The 15991-nt window shown below is 45.4% G+C and overlaps 1 protein-coding gene across 1 annotated transcript in view; it reads right to left on the bottom strand.

The window, feature by feature from the left end:
* The window catches only part of LOC138526531 (trefoil factor 3-like), a 123523-nt gene extending 108805 nt beyond the window's left edge, over positions 1 to 14718 (bottom strand). The window contains exon 1 of the mRNA XM_069637334.1: positions 14561 to 14718. Within this exon, the coding sequence (XP_069493435.1) occupies positions 14561 to 14654 (94 nt within the window). The 5' untranslated portion in view covers positions 14655 to 14718. The remainder of the gene's footprint in view (positions 1 to 14560) is intronic.
* Between the last annotated feature and the right edge of the window lie 1273 nt (positions 14719 to 15991).

Genomic DNA, 15991 nt, shown 5'->3' with positions numbered 1-15991 from the left:
GCGTGGCACAGTTTCTTTTTGTAAACGTTCAGAAAGTAGATTGACCTTATGCCACTGCATCACTTTTCACCACCTTCCGCAATGAGGCTGTGTTGAGTGTGGTGAGCCATGTGGCAGCCAATGCAGACTGAAGGATCGATTCTGAAGATGGCTGAAACAGCACTTTTCTAAACAGCATCATATTCTGCAGTGGAGACTGGGGCCTGATTCTGGAGTGCATCCAAAAATAGGAAAGTGTTTGTGCATGACTGTAGGGCGCTTTCCTTAAAAGCAATATATTCTAACAAAGAAAGAATGCGGTGTGCCTGATTTAAGGCCTGCCAAGAGCCCTGTTAACCACCAGGAATGCAAGGCAGTGACTGCAGGGAATTCTCGTGGCAGGGCCCTGCTTTTGCATGTCAAAAAACAGGAGTTTGCTGAAAGCTTAAGCACACTTTTTCAAATTAGAAAAGTGGCAGTCTTTAAAGAATTGCTCGCTGTGCCACTGGAGGACATATTTCTCCCAAAGAGATATTTTAGGAGCTTTTGCTGCAGGAAAACATGACATCGCCACTCCACTACGTCCACCCACCTCAGAATGGTAGTGTTGGAAGCTGGAGGGGAGAATTTAAGCTCTCCACATGACTTTTAGCCAGAGACGTTTTAATGGGAGGGCAACAGGGGGACTTGCCAGGGCCCCTACCTTGGAGGGGCCCCATAGGGCTGCCTGATCTGAAGAAGTAAGATTCCATTGTTCACCAGTCTTAAACAGCACATGTCAGGATATTTTATGGGGTGCTGCTGAGGCTTTATTGAACAAGTAATCATGTATTGGTTTCTGTGTTCACTGTGGTATACATAGTTTGTGTGTGTTCTTTATGGCACAACTCTGTAGCATTCTTTCCTTCTGTGGGAATTATATTGATGATGTGCAATAGGCAACAGTGAAATGCAAATTGGTAAATTGAGTGCCACAATGGTTCAGAAGTTAGCTCAGTGTGTGAAGCACCCATTGCAGAGATATGTGTTCATATGACAAAATAGAATATCACATTCCAGAAAGGCTGGCTGAAGTTTATAAAACTGCCTGCACATGTACTTGGTTTTGCAGAACAACATATGCTATTATCAGCAATGTACCTGCACCAGATAGAGGTTGTCTATTCTCAACTCTCTACCTTCATCTCCACCCATTCCCTCCTCCCCCCACCCAATCTGGATTCCGCCCTCTTCACTCCACAGAAACTGCTCTCACCTCCGTTCTCAACTCTCTCCTATTTGCTTGCTACTCTAAGCACTCTTCTATTCTTATCCTACTTGATCTCTTAGCTGCCTTTGATACGGTTGACCACCCTCTTCTCCTTAACTCTCTCTCCTCATTTGGCCTCAAAGATTCCATCCTCGACTGGTTCTCCTCCTATCTCTCTAATCGCACATTTTCAGTCTCCTGGGGTGGCCACTCCTCACCTATCTTCCTCTCAACCACAGTGTTCCCCAAGGTTCTGTCCTTGGCCCCTTTCTCTTCTCACTCTATACTTCCTTCCTAGCTCCCATTATATCCTCCTTTGGTGTATCACACCATTTCTATGCCTCCTTTGGTGTATCACACCATTTCTATGCCTCCTTTGGTGTATCACACCATTTCTATGCCTCCTTTGGTGTATCACACCATTTCTATGCCAATGAATATGCCAGCTCTTCCTTTCCTTCTCCTCCTTCACACCTGACATCCACCTTAAACTCTCTTCTTGCCTCTCTGCCATTAAATCCTGGATGTCCTCTCACTTCCTTTCTCTCAACTCAGATAAAACTGAACTCCTCTTCTTCCCTGCCAGTACTCCTCCTCCTTTCATATCCTTCCCTCCCTCCCAACTCCCCTTCTCCCCTCATGCCAGCAACCTTGGTCTCCACATCGACCCCCACCTCTCTCTTTCTCACCACATTTCTCTCACTGCCAGATCTTGCCGCTTCCACCTCTACAATATCCCTAACAAAATCATCCTCTCAAACTCCTAATCTCCTCCCTCATCTTCTCCAGACTCTTCTACTGCTCCACTCTCTTCTTTGGACTCCCCTCCTCCCACCTCTCGCCCCTCAAATCCATCTACCACTCCGCTATCCGCTCCCTCTGCCTTCTCTCACCTCACGACTCTATTTCCTCTTCCTTTGACTCACTAGGATGTCCCCCTTTTCACTCCAAGTTTAAATTTAACTTCCTCTGTCTAGTCTTCAAAGCCCTCTATTGTCTTGCCCCTCCCTATCTATCCCCCTCCTCACTTTCTACACCCCTCCTCGTTCTCTCCGTTCTGCAGATCTCTTCCTTCTTTCTCCTCCTCCTCCACCCTGTGCCCTTTCCCACTTCTGCTCCTTCCGACTTCTTGCTCATTTCCATTGGAACCGTCTTCCCCTCCCAATCCGCTCTACTACCACCTACCCCTCATTTTGCACCTCTCCAAATCCTACCTCTTCCATTCACCCCCCTAGCTCCTTTCCGCTTCCTCCTTCTCCATTGAATCCTCCGTCTCCTTCGCCTTCTAACCCTCCTCTCTCACTTCAGTCCACCTCCATATGCACTTAACCTCACCAGCAATGTAAATTGTTCCCTGTACTGTTTTCTGGTTTGATTCAATGTTATGTGTTGCTTCTTGTAATTGCTTGTTCCTCATGTAAAGTGCTTTGGCTTAAAGCGCTCTATAAATCTAAATAAATACAAATACAAATATAAAAACTAACATATCATCCGTGTGGTGAAGGTCTAGAAATTGGTTTGTTCAGATGGGGTGTTGTAAAACCTAGGCAATCGCCTCCAACGATGACATAAATTGTTATCCAAATTCAAGACTATGGAACCAAAGCATTCATGCATCATGTATCCTGGATTTGCCAGCAGACGATACAGTGAGTGATCCTGGTCAAATCATCTAATATATCTTTCATTACTGTGCTGTCTTCTGTGAGGTTTGCCTTCCTGCATGCTGCTGGTATCGTTTAGACTATTTCTTGATCTTTCTTCTTATGTAGGCCATTTGAGTAAAAGGGCTGGTAGACAGAAGAGAGCGGACCAGATGTTGCAGGCCTCAGGCAAGCATATTGTAAGGTCTGCTTGTTTGACACAAGAAACGGTTTGGTTTTTGGTAAAATGCAAAGGTTTTTATGCACGTTTATAAATGAAAAAGTCACAAGCCTTTGTTTTGGAAGTATTTAAAGCTTTAAAATACAAAAGACAAACTCAGATTAAATTAGTTAAATCACATCGATTGGTATGCTGATACTTATATGCTTACCTTGATGATGGAGAGAATGAATCTAGAATCATTCCCATTTTGCATAACAACCTTCTATAATATTTTTTTTTTAAATGTTTGGTAATGTGTTGGTCTTCAAATGCTACTTGTTTATCATTCTGATTAGAGCAAGAATTGAGAGGGTAAGGCAACTTAAAGGGAGTAATGGTGCTTATTATGCTGCGAGACAGCTTATCAACCTATAGGTTGTGAGCGCGACGGGTGCGGGGCAGTGGGCGTGACCAGTATTCTTGATCCCTTAATTCCTTTGGTTTAGTGGAGGGGGAGCCCAAAGATGTCCGTGCCCAGGGCCCCAAAAGTGCTTAAGATGGCCCTGCTTTTAGCAGGAGCTCAGCATCGAGCCCTGAGATGGAATTTGTCACTTTCATTCTCCACGTCCTCACCTTAGAGTGTAACAACGCTCCTAGTGACCCCCAAACAATGCAGTGCTGTTACGCGAGCAGATTCTGAAGGCACAGCACTAGGTCTGCATTAAAAAAGGGGCTAACCTGCGGCACCCCTTGAAGTGTCATCAGTACAGATTGGCGGCTTCTTGTTTGATCACAAAGCGCTTTCTATTAAGTAGTCTACAGGCCCTGCTGCTGTAATTCATATATATGCCAGCAGATGGCAGAGTGAGCACACCATGAAGCAGAGAAAATAAGTGTTTATTTACTTTGCTCTTTGTGGCAGGGCCATCTGTGGTTGAAGAAACAGGCCAACATTCGCACAATTTACAGCAAGTAAAATACAGGGAACACTCACTAGAAAACTGCAATGTCACGGGTATGATGTTGTTACATTGCCCGAATGTTTTTACGCTACATTTTTTGCCAGAAATCTACGGCCGAAAAAAACAATCTAAAAATATGGAGGGGGAAGTAAGTGGATATAAGGGATAAGGTGTGGGTAATAAGGAATAGATAATAGGAAATGGGGGCTTAGGGGATAACCCCCCAAACATATATATTTTAAAAAAAAGTTTTTCAGCTGAAAATATTTGCCAAAAACTCGAGGAGCAGCAGTCTCAGCGACACTTTCACTAATGTAAAATCTTCTTTCATCTCCATAGGTTGACTTTCAGATGACCTGCACACAATAAACAAGCAGACCCCCTTTCAGCAGTAATTCCCCCTTCCTCCATGGCCCTTCCCCATTCCCATTTTTGCCCCATAGGGCTCAATGGGAATAGGGAAGGCGCTAAGTACGGTACCGCAAATTGCGGTACCATACTTAGCACCAAGGTCCCTTTGCGGGTCCCTACTTTAACGGCTGGTGTAGACCAGCCATTAAGGTCGGATCATTCCAAGGTGGGTGACACCCGCCTAAAGCATGTGAGTTGTGAGGTATGCCTTAATCACCATGTAATGCAGAGTTTCACTACACTGAGCCATTGAATGACCATGCAAGTGACTGAAATACAAAGATTTTAGGCGACTCCTGAAACGTAGGACAGTTATTTTTGAATTTGAGGTCTCATTACTGATAGTGCACCTGGTGCCATGAAGAGAGTCCTTTGGTATTAGGGAAGTAGCCTGGCACCTGGCACAAACACGGAAAGCACACCCGCTACATTTGTGGCAGCGCAGGTAGTGCCACTGCCAGCAGCACCACCAGGCTGTGGCCACAAGGGCAAGCCATGCCTCCAGTCCCCTTGGGACCATGAAGCCAGTCACATTACATACAGGGCCTGGGATGAGTGTGGGGTGGGAAGCTGCTGCTGTCCTTGAGTTGATTGGAATGCAGATCACTCAGCTGATAAGTGAACACACTTAAAACCCTAGTAGATTCCCCCAACTGGTTCCCTGATACAAAGAAATCCTTGTACATGTCTTAAATAAAAAATAAACATGATATTGTGTAATGCACTGCTGGGTCCCTGTGTGTGCTAGCTGTCTGTTGTTAATAACCAAGGTCTGAACGAATTCATGTTGCCAAGGACGAGTATGCTCGTCCTTTTTGCATAGACTTGCATAATAGCCGGGCAGTTAAGGGGTTAAGTGTGTAATGCATTCTGTGTTCAATACAGGTTGTTTGTTAAACAGGGAACATATTGATCATGTGCAATAACCACATTTGAAATGCATGTTGTTGAGATGAGTGCCACAATGGTTCTGAAGGTAACTCAGTATGTTATGCACTTGTGGGAGAGATGTGTTCGTATGCCAGATCACAGTTCCAAATGCCATCTAGGCAAACTTACCCTGTTCTCTCTTGCATGGTGATACATTTGAGTATATAAACTTTGATGATAGTAGCACCTACATTGCCACTTGAGCAATGCACCTTTACTAGAAAAGGCTAGTTATAATAATGAACGCAGAATCAATAGGGTGCAGGTTTAGGGTTTGGTACCATCAAACAAGGTTTGTAAACAATGGTTAGCCGCCCTCGATGAAGAAGAATGCTTTATTAAGAAGAGGTGATTAGAGAACCCCACATCCATCATTGCCATCGGACATTTCTGTGATTACTTTATCTCATTCTATAGGACTGCATATCTTTGGTGAAAGGGACTGCCTTCTCACATTCTGATGACATTGTTTAGCCTATTGCCTGCTTTCTCATTTCATATAGGACATTTGACTGGAAAGATAGGAGCAAGTGGAGAAAATGTCACAGGCCTCTAGCAAGTTTATTTTAAGGCCTGCTGAATTGACATAAAACAGTTCAAATGTTTCTACAATGTCAAAGGTTTCGTTTCACATCATGAATAACAATTTGCAAGTCTGTCTCAAACAATGACTACAAGTGTGTATACTTGTCTCACATGTTCTTTTGCGTGGTGCAATGAAATCTGTTAAATACAGTAGGCAGCCAAGATGAGCTCATTTAGTTTCACATAACATAGTATTCTGATCATTCTGCTGATTCAATATATGAGGACAAAAATAAATCCCAAAATCATTCTAATTTGCATAACATGTTTCTACACAGAAAGTATTGCCATTTTTGTTTATAATGTGATTTGTGTACTTTCAAAGTCTGATCTACAAAATAAAACAATTGTTTGCATGTGAAGCTCTCATACCAATCATCATCGCATTTGTCAACTCCTGCTTCAACACTAGCTCTCTCCCATCAAACCCAAGGAAGCCTGGGTTTCCCCCTCACCAAAAGAGCCTCCCTTCATCCTACCATACCTACCAATTACCACCCCATCACCACCGTCCGATTCCTGCTAACAATCTTGGACCGCGCCACCTATACCCAAATACAAACTTGCTGCTAAAAGCAACAATTGCCTCAGCCGTATCAATCAGGTTTCCACCCTGGTCATAGCACTCAATCCGCACTTCACAACCTAAAAATCCAAATTCACGACATCCACAACTCCGCAAACCTAGCCCTCCTATTACTGCTTGACCTGTCGGATGCATTGGACATGGTAAACCACCAAACACTCTGCCCCGACCTCGTCACTGCTGCCAACTTCTCCCCTGAAGCAACAAGCTGGGATGCCTCGTACCTAGCAGACAGAACGCTTGTGCTTTTGGTGGGAATGTATCTGCTCATTCTGCTCTGGTACCCTGTTGTGTCTCTCAGCTCTCCTGCATCTCCCCTACCCTATACAATATTTACGCGAAATCTCTCTTTGATCACCTCGACATCTTTGGCATCTCCTACACTAACTATGCCGATGACACCCACAGCCTCCTCCCACTTTGAGGCAACCATGAACAAGACACAGGCACAATCAACAAAATTGATGACACCATACAAGTATGGATGGCTGCCCACCAACTTTGCCTCAATGACGATAAGATCAAAATCCTCATAGTGGGCCCCCCTTCATGCCTAGCCAAATTAGACCCTGCCTTTCGCTCCTTCATCATTGATGCCTTCAACACTCGTGTGTTCTCCTCCGTCTATCTGGTCTCCAGCCTTAGCATAACCCATCATGTCAATGCTATCGCCTCATCAGCGGCCCACACTTCTAAACTCTTGCCTGCAACCAAACTTTTCCTGTCCACACAAGACCGCCTAACTATAGCGAGAGCAGTAATCGGCTCCTTCCTCGACTGCTGCAACTCTCTCCTTGTCGGCAGATCCGAGGGCAACCTCAACAAACTCCAGAGTATTCAAAACAATGCCATTTATGCCTCTATGAACATGACCAGACGAGACCACGTATCAGCCCACAGAAAAGGTTACCAGTGAGAGAACTAAATGATTTCAAAATTCTCTCCATCACTCACCGATGTCTCTCAAACTCTGGTCCTCCCTTCCTCTCTAAGAGAATTACCAAAAACACTTCTTCCAGACATGCAAGAGAAATCTACAGCCACCATCTGACCACTCCATGATTTATGCGCACTAGAGCCGGGGCTCCAACTTCCCAGCCATTTCCACGCATCTCTGGAACGTTGAGCCATTACACCTGAGTGCTGAAACCTCCTACTGGCTGTTCAGGAAACACCTCAAAACCAGACTCTTCACCTGATTCTTCCTCCCCTCCTCTCTCTCTTACCTGCGTAGACCCCTTGTCTCTCCTCCCCTCTCTGCACCAACCTGTTCTGTAACTAACGTCTTGATGCCTGTGGGTTTTCCATGGTTTAGAATGTAAAAATGAAATAAAAAGAAAAGAAAGCATGAATGAATGAATGTATTAGAGGAGGCGCTAGCACCCAGAGATATGCAAGCGCTCGTCCAGTCATGAAAAGGAAAGAAATAACCCGTAGGTAGACAGAATGTAGTCCCTGGAAGTCACCATTCTCAAATAATTGCACCTTGCTTTTGACAACAATTGGGAAACAGTACGGTCAGGTGCCAAACATACAGACCAGGACTAAAGTGTGTGATCCTGGGCTACCGATTCAATCTCACAGTGGATGACCTGTAGAAATTGCCAGTCCCTAATATTTCAAAATTGTCAGCCCCTAGAGATAGTTTAGTCCTCAGGGTACTCTGTTAAAAAGATCCACTCTCACGCTTGTACTCCACCGTTTTACCCTCACTGTGCAACATGAGCAAAGACTGACTCCATCTTTTACAAAGGATTCCTATGGAATCTGCCCGCTTTATTCTGGTGTAAAAAGCAGGCGGTTTCCATAGGAATCCACAGCATTTGAGCCAGCATGAAAATACATGTGCTGGAGAATATGCATGCTAGAGAAGAAGGATGAGGAGGAATTGTAATTTACAATCTGCACCCCCTCTCTCCCATACAAATGAAACAAATTGAGATATAACTTATAAAAGTCTTTCAAATGCCTTTAACACTTTAAATGTACTTCAAGTCACTTCGAACATGAGCTCCAATTTGTTTCTTGGCACTCATGGCAACAGCATGTGTCTCAGTCTAATCTCTCTGTTTGCACATTCCTAAACACGTCTAATCAGAATCCTGTATCTGTGCTGCGGGAGGTGTAGTTTACTCGTCGCTTCCAATATTACTCCTTCACCTGGGCTCCAGCAGTTATATAATCGGTTAGGATGCTAATCTGAGTTTTCTACCTAGCTGGAGTATGAGGACCTTTGTCGTGTGATTACTGATGTGTGCACTGCAACTATACTACAGTCTGAATATCTTCCTTGTGCCTGCCAATGTTCACATGTGTCCTGTACCTGTGCTGGAACACAAGTACCCTCATCGTGGACAGCTTATCCTGTCCTTGTATTGCCAGTTTGTTTCCTATTTTCACTCTTCTCATTCCAGTATGGATGATGGGTCTAAGGGGACTTCCAGGGGGCTCCTTGAGTAACCTATCAAGCCATGGGTCGTGATTATGACAAAATGGTGGGCAAAGGGGGGGGGGGGCGACCAGAGAGTCTTGGAATCCCTTTCTTTTTTTGGTCCAGGAGTCTCTAAATGTGCCTCTACCCGGTGCCTAAATTCTTTTTTTTTCCAATAAGTTTTTATTAGCAAATTTTCATAGAAACAAGAAGAACAAGAAAACAACACCCTAACCCCAAAACGCCCCCCCACTCCCCACCACCGACCCCCCCCTCTCAACCCCACCTGACCCCTCCCAGATCACAAAGGCTCAGAGATAGCTCAATGACGACAACAAAAATAACGACGTACAAGGCAGTTAAGGTAAATTCACAGGTCTGATTCGTCCTGGGGGGAGGGGGGGATTATGCCCATTAGTTCCATTGCCTTGGGACACCACGCCCGGCGTGCACCCTCCCTTAGGAAAGCCAGAAGTCCGGCCCAGTCGGAGTAAAAGCGCATGTGAGATCCCTGGATCGAGTAAAGGGTCAGACACAACCTCACAAGAAACAGAGGACAGACCAGTAAAGAAATAAACCAGCAGAGCCTCATCTGCACTAGGGCACTGTCTGCAGTTTGGTTTACTTCATTAAATAACATTTACAAAATCCCCAGTTTCTGTACCTGCCATGTATGCAAATAGGGCAGGGCATAGGAGTCAACATCTTATTGGGTAATAAGAGGCTAGATTTTCATGCTGTAATAGACAAGTATGCACAGCAGCCTCACATCCATTTTAAGAGCGCCTTACCATCTGGAGTCGAGAACATTAAAGGAAAGCGCTTGGAACCTCTGCAGAAAGACCCTGAGTCGGATTATAAGTTTGCCGGTCCAGAAATAAGGATGCGATCAATGACACCTTTGTTTCCGGACCGCAAACTACGTGTCTGCCTGCCGTGGCCACTGAGCCCGACAGGTCTGACCCTGCTGGGCACCGCAGCCACGGTAGGCAGACTGGTCACGGAAGCACAGGCACCGTTAACAACGGTGTCAGAGCTTCCAAGTCCGTAGTCCCATAGACTCTATGGGAATGGGGATTTACATTTTACCGGCGCTTGACTTCCCGGGATGCCAGATTTAGATACTCCCAGAAGCACCAGTAGCACCGGGAAGTCCGGTGCTGATAAAACTTTACGAGCCGGCACCGGCAGGGTTACCGACAGACTCGTAAGGAGGCCCCATGTTGCAAAAACAAACACAAATAAAGGCCAGTACTGTCCCTTTGCTCAAGCAGAAGGCTTTGGGCCTCATTACACGGTAGGCGGTAAGGGTTTACCGGTACCGGTATTTTACCGCTACCGGTAAATCCTTACCGCCTTACTACAAGGTCCCTTTGTGAGTTGGGGATTTTAACGCCTGCTTTTTGCAGGCGTTAAAAACCAACCTGCAAAGGGACCCAGGGAGCTAATTACGGTACTGCAATTTGCGGTGCCTTAATTAGAGCCTTTCCCATTCCCATTATGCCCTATGGGGCAAAAATGGGAATGGGGAATGGCAATGGTGGAAGAGGGAATTACCGCCCCTCCAACCTTGGAATGGGGCGGTAATTCCCCTTTCCACCAAGGCGGTGCCGGTATTTTACCGGCATGAACCATGGCGCTAATTGCGCCATGGTTCACCGCCTACCGTGTAATGAGGCCCTTTGACTCGCTGTCTATTTGAATGGATTTAACACTGTTAATTGCAGACTTACAAATGTCATGCGTGTTATGCAATGTACCAAAATGCTTGCATGTGTCAACCAATGACTACATGCAGGTGACTATCACACATTCTCTTCTGGGTGTAGTTCTAAAGGGCGTGCAGCCATTAATGGGTTACTGTGAAGCAATCTCAAGTTATGCTTCGTCAGGTGGGAAATAGTAAATCAGTTCTGGCTTTTGGACTCGCTTTATTTTGTGTTCTGTGACACACACTCATATATTTATAATATGCACAGGAATACAAAATGTCATGACTTATAGAACATGATGTGAAGGCTCTGTTTTGGCATTTGTTTTAAAAAAGAAGAATGCATGAAGGAATGTCATTAGGTGAGAAAAGGGAGTGTTGTTTTTTCTGCATTTGTAGCTTGAGCAGCCTTATGAATGTCCATATTTAGGAATCACTGTGCATGCATTCTGCTGTTCTGCACTGCATATACTGCAATTCTGCCAGTACCAAATCAGTATTTTGTATTTACACAGTAAATTAAATGAATCCTGTTTAGTTGGGTAATACTAACCAGTACTATTTATAGACAGAGCCTAGACAGAGACCTGCCCATTTGATAATGTAATCTGTTTCTGTTTGTTTTGTTTTTTTATGTAGCGCCTGGATGCCTGAGGGCTTTGGCGCTCTATAAATACATAGAAATAGAAATAAAAATATAATGCTATGAAGCTACTGGTACGCTCTATTCTGTGACTTTGACTCCTCCGCCTCTGATATTCTTTCTAGCGAGTGTGAATGTTTGAGTTAGAGACACTTTAGTACTTGCAACTGCTTTCAAAGCTCCCACACACCCCATTGAGCAATCAAATATTCTAAAAAGCAAATTGAATAAGAGCGTAACCATTTTTTTGTTGTTTTATTGTTAGCACATCAAATCTTTTACAAGAAGAACAAGCTGAAAGGCCTTGTCTGGAACTACAAGCAGTTACCCCTATCATACATTTTCTTTTGATTTGTGTCTTGAAAGTATTTGTTGCCTGCCTTGAAAGTACAGTCATAAAACTTTGAGGAAAATATTTGTAGGCTCAGATTACTGGGACAAAGAAAAGGGCATTTGCTTGAATTGTGTATTCAATTCCCTACAATAGTACACACGTTCCATGGCTTGTGGAAGCATACAGGAGAAAACAGCCCAATGAAAGAACTACATGTCTCCCTTATTTGTGGGGCCCTCTGCCCAGGGCCCACATGTATGATGTGTAGGCCCACCCTGACAAGAAATCCTGACTACACAACTGATCACCGCCTCATTTGCATGGAGACGTGCCCCAGGCAAATGAGGGAACTGGATTGGCCGGGTGCATGCTGTATATCAACCAACCATATAGAAGGACAATCGGCCCTTTAAGCGTGTGCCACCTGTGAGGTGGACAAACACACTGCTCACCCCCCACCAGCCCCCCAAAATGCCGACATGAAGATGTTAATAGCATACTTGTCTCCCTCCAAGGGGAACACACATGGGGGGTGAAGTCACAGACTGCAGAGCTGTGCAGGCGGGTTTAGCAACTGGAAACATGGATAGCATGTCAAACATACTGTGCCACGCCTGATCACTGCATTTGTGCTTGGCAGCAGATTTATTTCCTGGTATTGGAGGGACAGAGCTCTGTGCTGTGTCTGAGGCAGTATATTTTAGGTCGAGCTTGGGTAGTTGAGGGGGTCCCAGTACCCTAAGAAGGTTCCCAATCCCCAAGACACCTCCCGCCTTGCAAGAAGTGTATTGGACTACTGAGATGTCCAATGGGAGGTCGACAGATTTTAGGAGGCGAGTGTGTATAGAGCACTGAGGTGGGGCGTCATTTTCAGAACGGCCGAACGTTAATGAAAGACGTAAAAGGCTTTGCATAAGCGGACTGCAACTTGTATTTCCGCCGCTCCCTTCCTCTCCGCCATACAAATACTCCAGTATTTCTGCCAGAATGTATTTTCTTGCGGGCGCAAATGCTGCGGATCTGCTGTGGGCAACACGCTGGTCTTAGAAGCAAGACCACGCAGAGCAACAGAGGTTCAAAGCCCGGTCCGCGTCTAGAAACCGAACTCAGGTTTTGTATTATAATAAATAAATAAATAAACAGATTCAGGCAACCTGCATGTATGTCTACACATCACGGATGCCCACCACCAAATATGCCAACGGATCTTATCTGCCAGATATGCAGGACATTACCCAAAAGACATTAATCAATGAGCCTTCATTGGATGCCAGTGAAATGGACCCGCACTGCCAAGATGCCACCATATTTGGTGAGGCCCAGAGTGCAGCCGATGGCATTTTTAAGGTTTTTACTCAGAAGGCACCTACAATGGATTCCGGAAGACTAACCCGGAAATGATCATGTTGATTAATGAAAACTTTGCAGAGCACAGCGTTCCACCGCCAAGGTGGTCTCTTGGCCCTCGCTCTACCATACCAAGGCTGTCGAATTAGATGAGTTCATCAGCCTCAGGCGAGGTTTGGGGAGATGTGCTCGGCAGCCAGACTAGTGCAGGGAGCTTAAGAGTCTATTTTATGTCTGGAAATCTAGCCCTGCATGCGGCTACTAAGACACTTCCCCTGTCCAGAGCAGCGGAAAGAGGGAACGCAAATAAACAGAAGAGGCGTGAGGATTGGGGTAGCAGGGTTCCCTCGGGGACACAGTGAGCGTAGACCCAGAGGAGGCGGGGACATCCAAGCACAATTCCTAGGATCCATTGGCGAGGAAGCACTTGAACTGCCCTGGACTCCTCTCTAGGAGATGGCATGATGCCCACACTCCAAGGGCATAGATGCAGAGGAAGCAGGTGCCCTGACTAATGAACATTTGGTGGGCAACAATGGATATGCCCCATTTGCATCATGTCTCTAACCACATGTCCAAAGGCGCAATGCAGGACACCCTCTGCATTTACTTTGCGGTTTACACCACGTAAAGGGTCATTGTTATATATGGAGCAACACTATATCAGAGGAGTGAGGTTTGTTTTTTTAATAGAGTAAACTGTGAAGTGAATCACTTATAGGGACTCCCAGTGTTGGCAGAAACTACACAGTAACGTTAAATAATTTGCCCATGATAACTGTCTTTATCTTACTGGTGAAATGGCGATTTGAGCACAGGCTGCCATTTAGACACTGAACATATCTTCCCAGATTGTATTCATACAAATGTTTGCATTTAACGAGCTAACACATTACATTGTTACATAATAACCCAACGCGACACTAAATATAGCATGATACAAATACATCGAGGAAGGAGTAAAAGTATAGCTTTATGCTACCAATTCTGAATGGAAGTTTACAGTAGCAGCATGGAAAGTAATGTGGGTCTAGAACACTGTCCTTTGGGTTTAAAACTGTATCATCAAAACTCAAAGTAAATGCATGATAATATCACCAGCTTGTAGTCATGGATTCACATAGGATGCAGCATTCTGCACCACACCCACTTCTGATTGCCCACCACTCACACCTCTAGTCTTAAGTGACAATACTCATCACCCAATGGCCACTCGCAGCTGTCTCTGAGGCCATCTACCACTAATCACACGTGTCACTGCTCTGATGAAGCACATGATGTGTTAAAAGGCTATTGAAAAACGCAGGGTCAGCTGTTGGGCTGCCCGTGCTTGCAATACAACGTCAGCATAGACTAACAAAGCTCTTTAGTCTGTGCTCAAAGGGCTGGGAAGGCAGTAGATACTGCTATACACAAGCCAGATATGGGCCTTTCACTGTACCAGACTAGCTGCGTGGGACGCGGGTCAAAATATCAGGACAGTGCCCAAAAAACACAATGGTTGGCCATCCTATGCATGCTCCTACAAAATATCCTCACGGGGTCTCGTGTTGAACCATGCCGCACTGGCATGAGAAGGCACTTACTATGATCAGAACGACGATGACGAGAGCCCGTTACCACATTTGCCAGCCCAATAACCAGGAGAGCTGCCAGCAAAAGCAATGCCTTGTCAGCCATGTTGGATCTGGATCGCCGGTCCTTTATGCAGACATTCAAGGCCTGGAATAAATGATTCGACTGGAAGTGCTCTGTTTTATACCACAGGCCCTGTTTGTTTTTTAGGATTGGGGGATATTTACTGAGGGAGTGTAGCTCTGTTGGGCTTGCTGCACCCATAATTGGCAATGTTTCCAGGGCTGTACAGGCTCTTGTTTATATAAAGCATTGCCTGAGTGCGACGGGTGCCATTATTTGCCTGAATGTGTTGTAAACAATGGTTTCCTCATGGCAGGCCGTACTCCAAGGGCTTCATCTGTTCGGTGCCAAGGATTATGCACCTGAGAAGAGGAGTCATCGCTTCAATGTGTACCTGTGGGTAAAATGCCATTTCTCTGGATCTCCTGTCTTTGTTTGCCAAAGTACTGTGTACCACCAGACACACGTATATATGGATGTCAGTGTCAACAGAGTTCCTCCCTGTGACACAGAGTTTATTATGGGCAGATTAATCATCACTCGACTTTACAACAGGCCGCTCAATCGCTTATGTTTAATGACTGATTACACTCATTGGCAACCCCGAATGTCCCGACTCATCCTTTGTGCGTGTGGGCAGAGAGGATACTGACCTGTGCTGATAGTGCCAGCAGAGAGGCAAAAGATGGAATGGAGATTGAGGGGCGATTGACACGGAGGAGTAACATTACATCCTCTGTGTGAGGAATTGCCACCTGGAAAGGGTGTAGAAGCCTTGGCTTTTTTGATTTTTATGAATTGATAAAATGATCAGAGTCCCCTCTCATACTCTCCATGCCAAAAGCATAGTGTGTACCTGTGCTCTGCTGCATCAGTATCCTGCTCTGCCGGGCCTACACTACCAGTGGCACACAGGGACGTCATTGGCCACAACCCCTGGGGTCTAGCTTGTGACTTCTGTATTTTAAAAAAAAAACATTTATTGTATTTTTTATTTTCTTGACGGAAGCGCCAACTCCTCCCGAGAGCCAGCGCCGAGGATGGGGAGCTTCACTGCCGGTGGGCAGTGCCTGTTGCCGAGTACTGCCTTTACCACTGCTGTGGCACTGGCTAACCCAGACCCCTGCTGCCAAATTTCATTAGCAGGGTGCAGGCAACAAGTGTGGACCCAGCGCCACTGAATGAGTAAACATCCCTGCCCGGACAGTGACCCTGCAACAGTTAAAACTCCTGAGAGGTGAGATGTGAATCCTGGTCTCTGCGCGGCTCATTAAGCTCCTGGAGTATGAAGCAAGTTAGATATTCACAAAAAAGGGTCGTTAGCATGGACAGACTTGCAATGAATGTATCTCCTTTGCATAAAGAGAGTGTGTGTGCAC

Source organism: Ambystoma mexicanum, chromosome 7p (genome assembly GCF_040938575.1).
Source record: "Ambystoma mexicanum isolate Mex_15411 chromosome 7p, UKY_AmexF1_1, whole genome shotgun sequence".
NCBI lineage: Eukaryota > Metazoa > Chordata > Amphibia > Caudata > Ambystomatidae > Ambystoma > Ambystoma mexicanum.
This window is presented reverse-complemented; position numbering and strand designations above follow the sequence as displayed.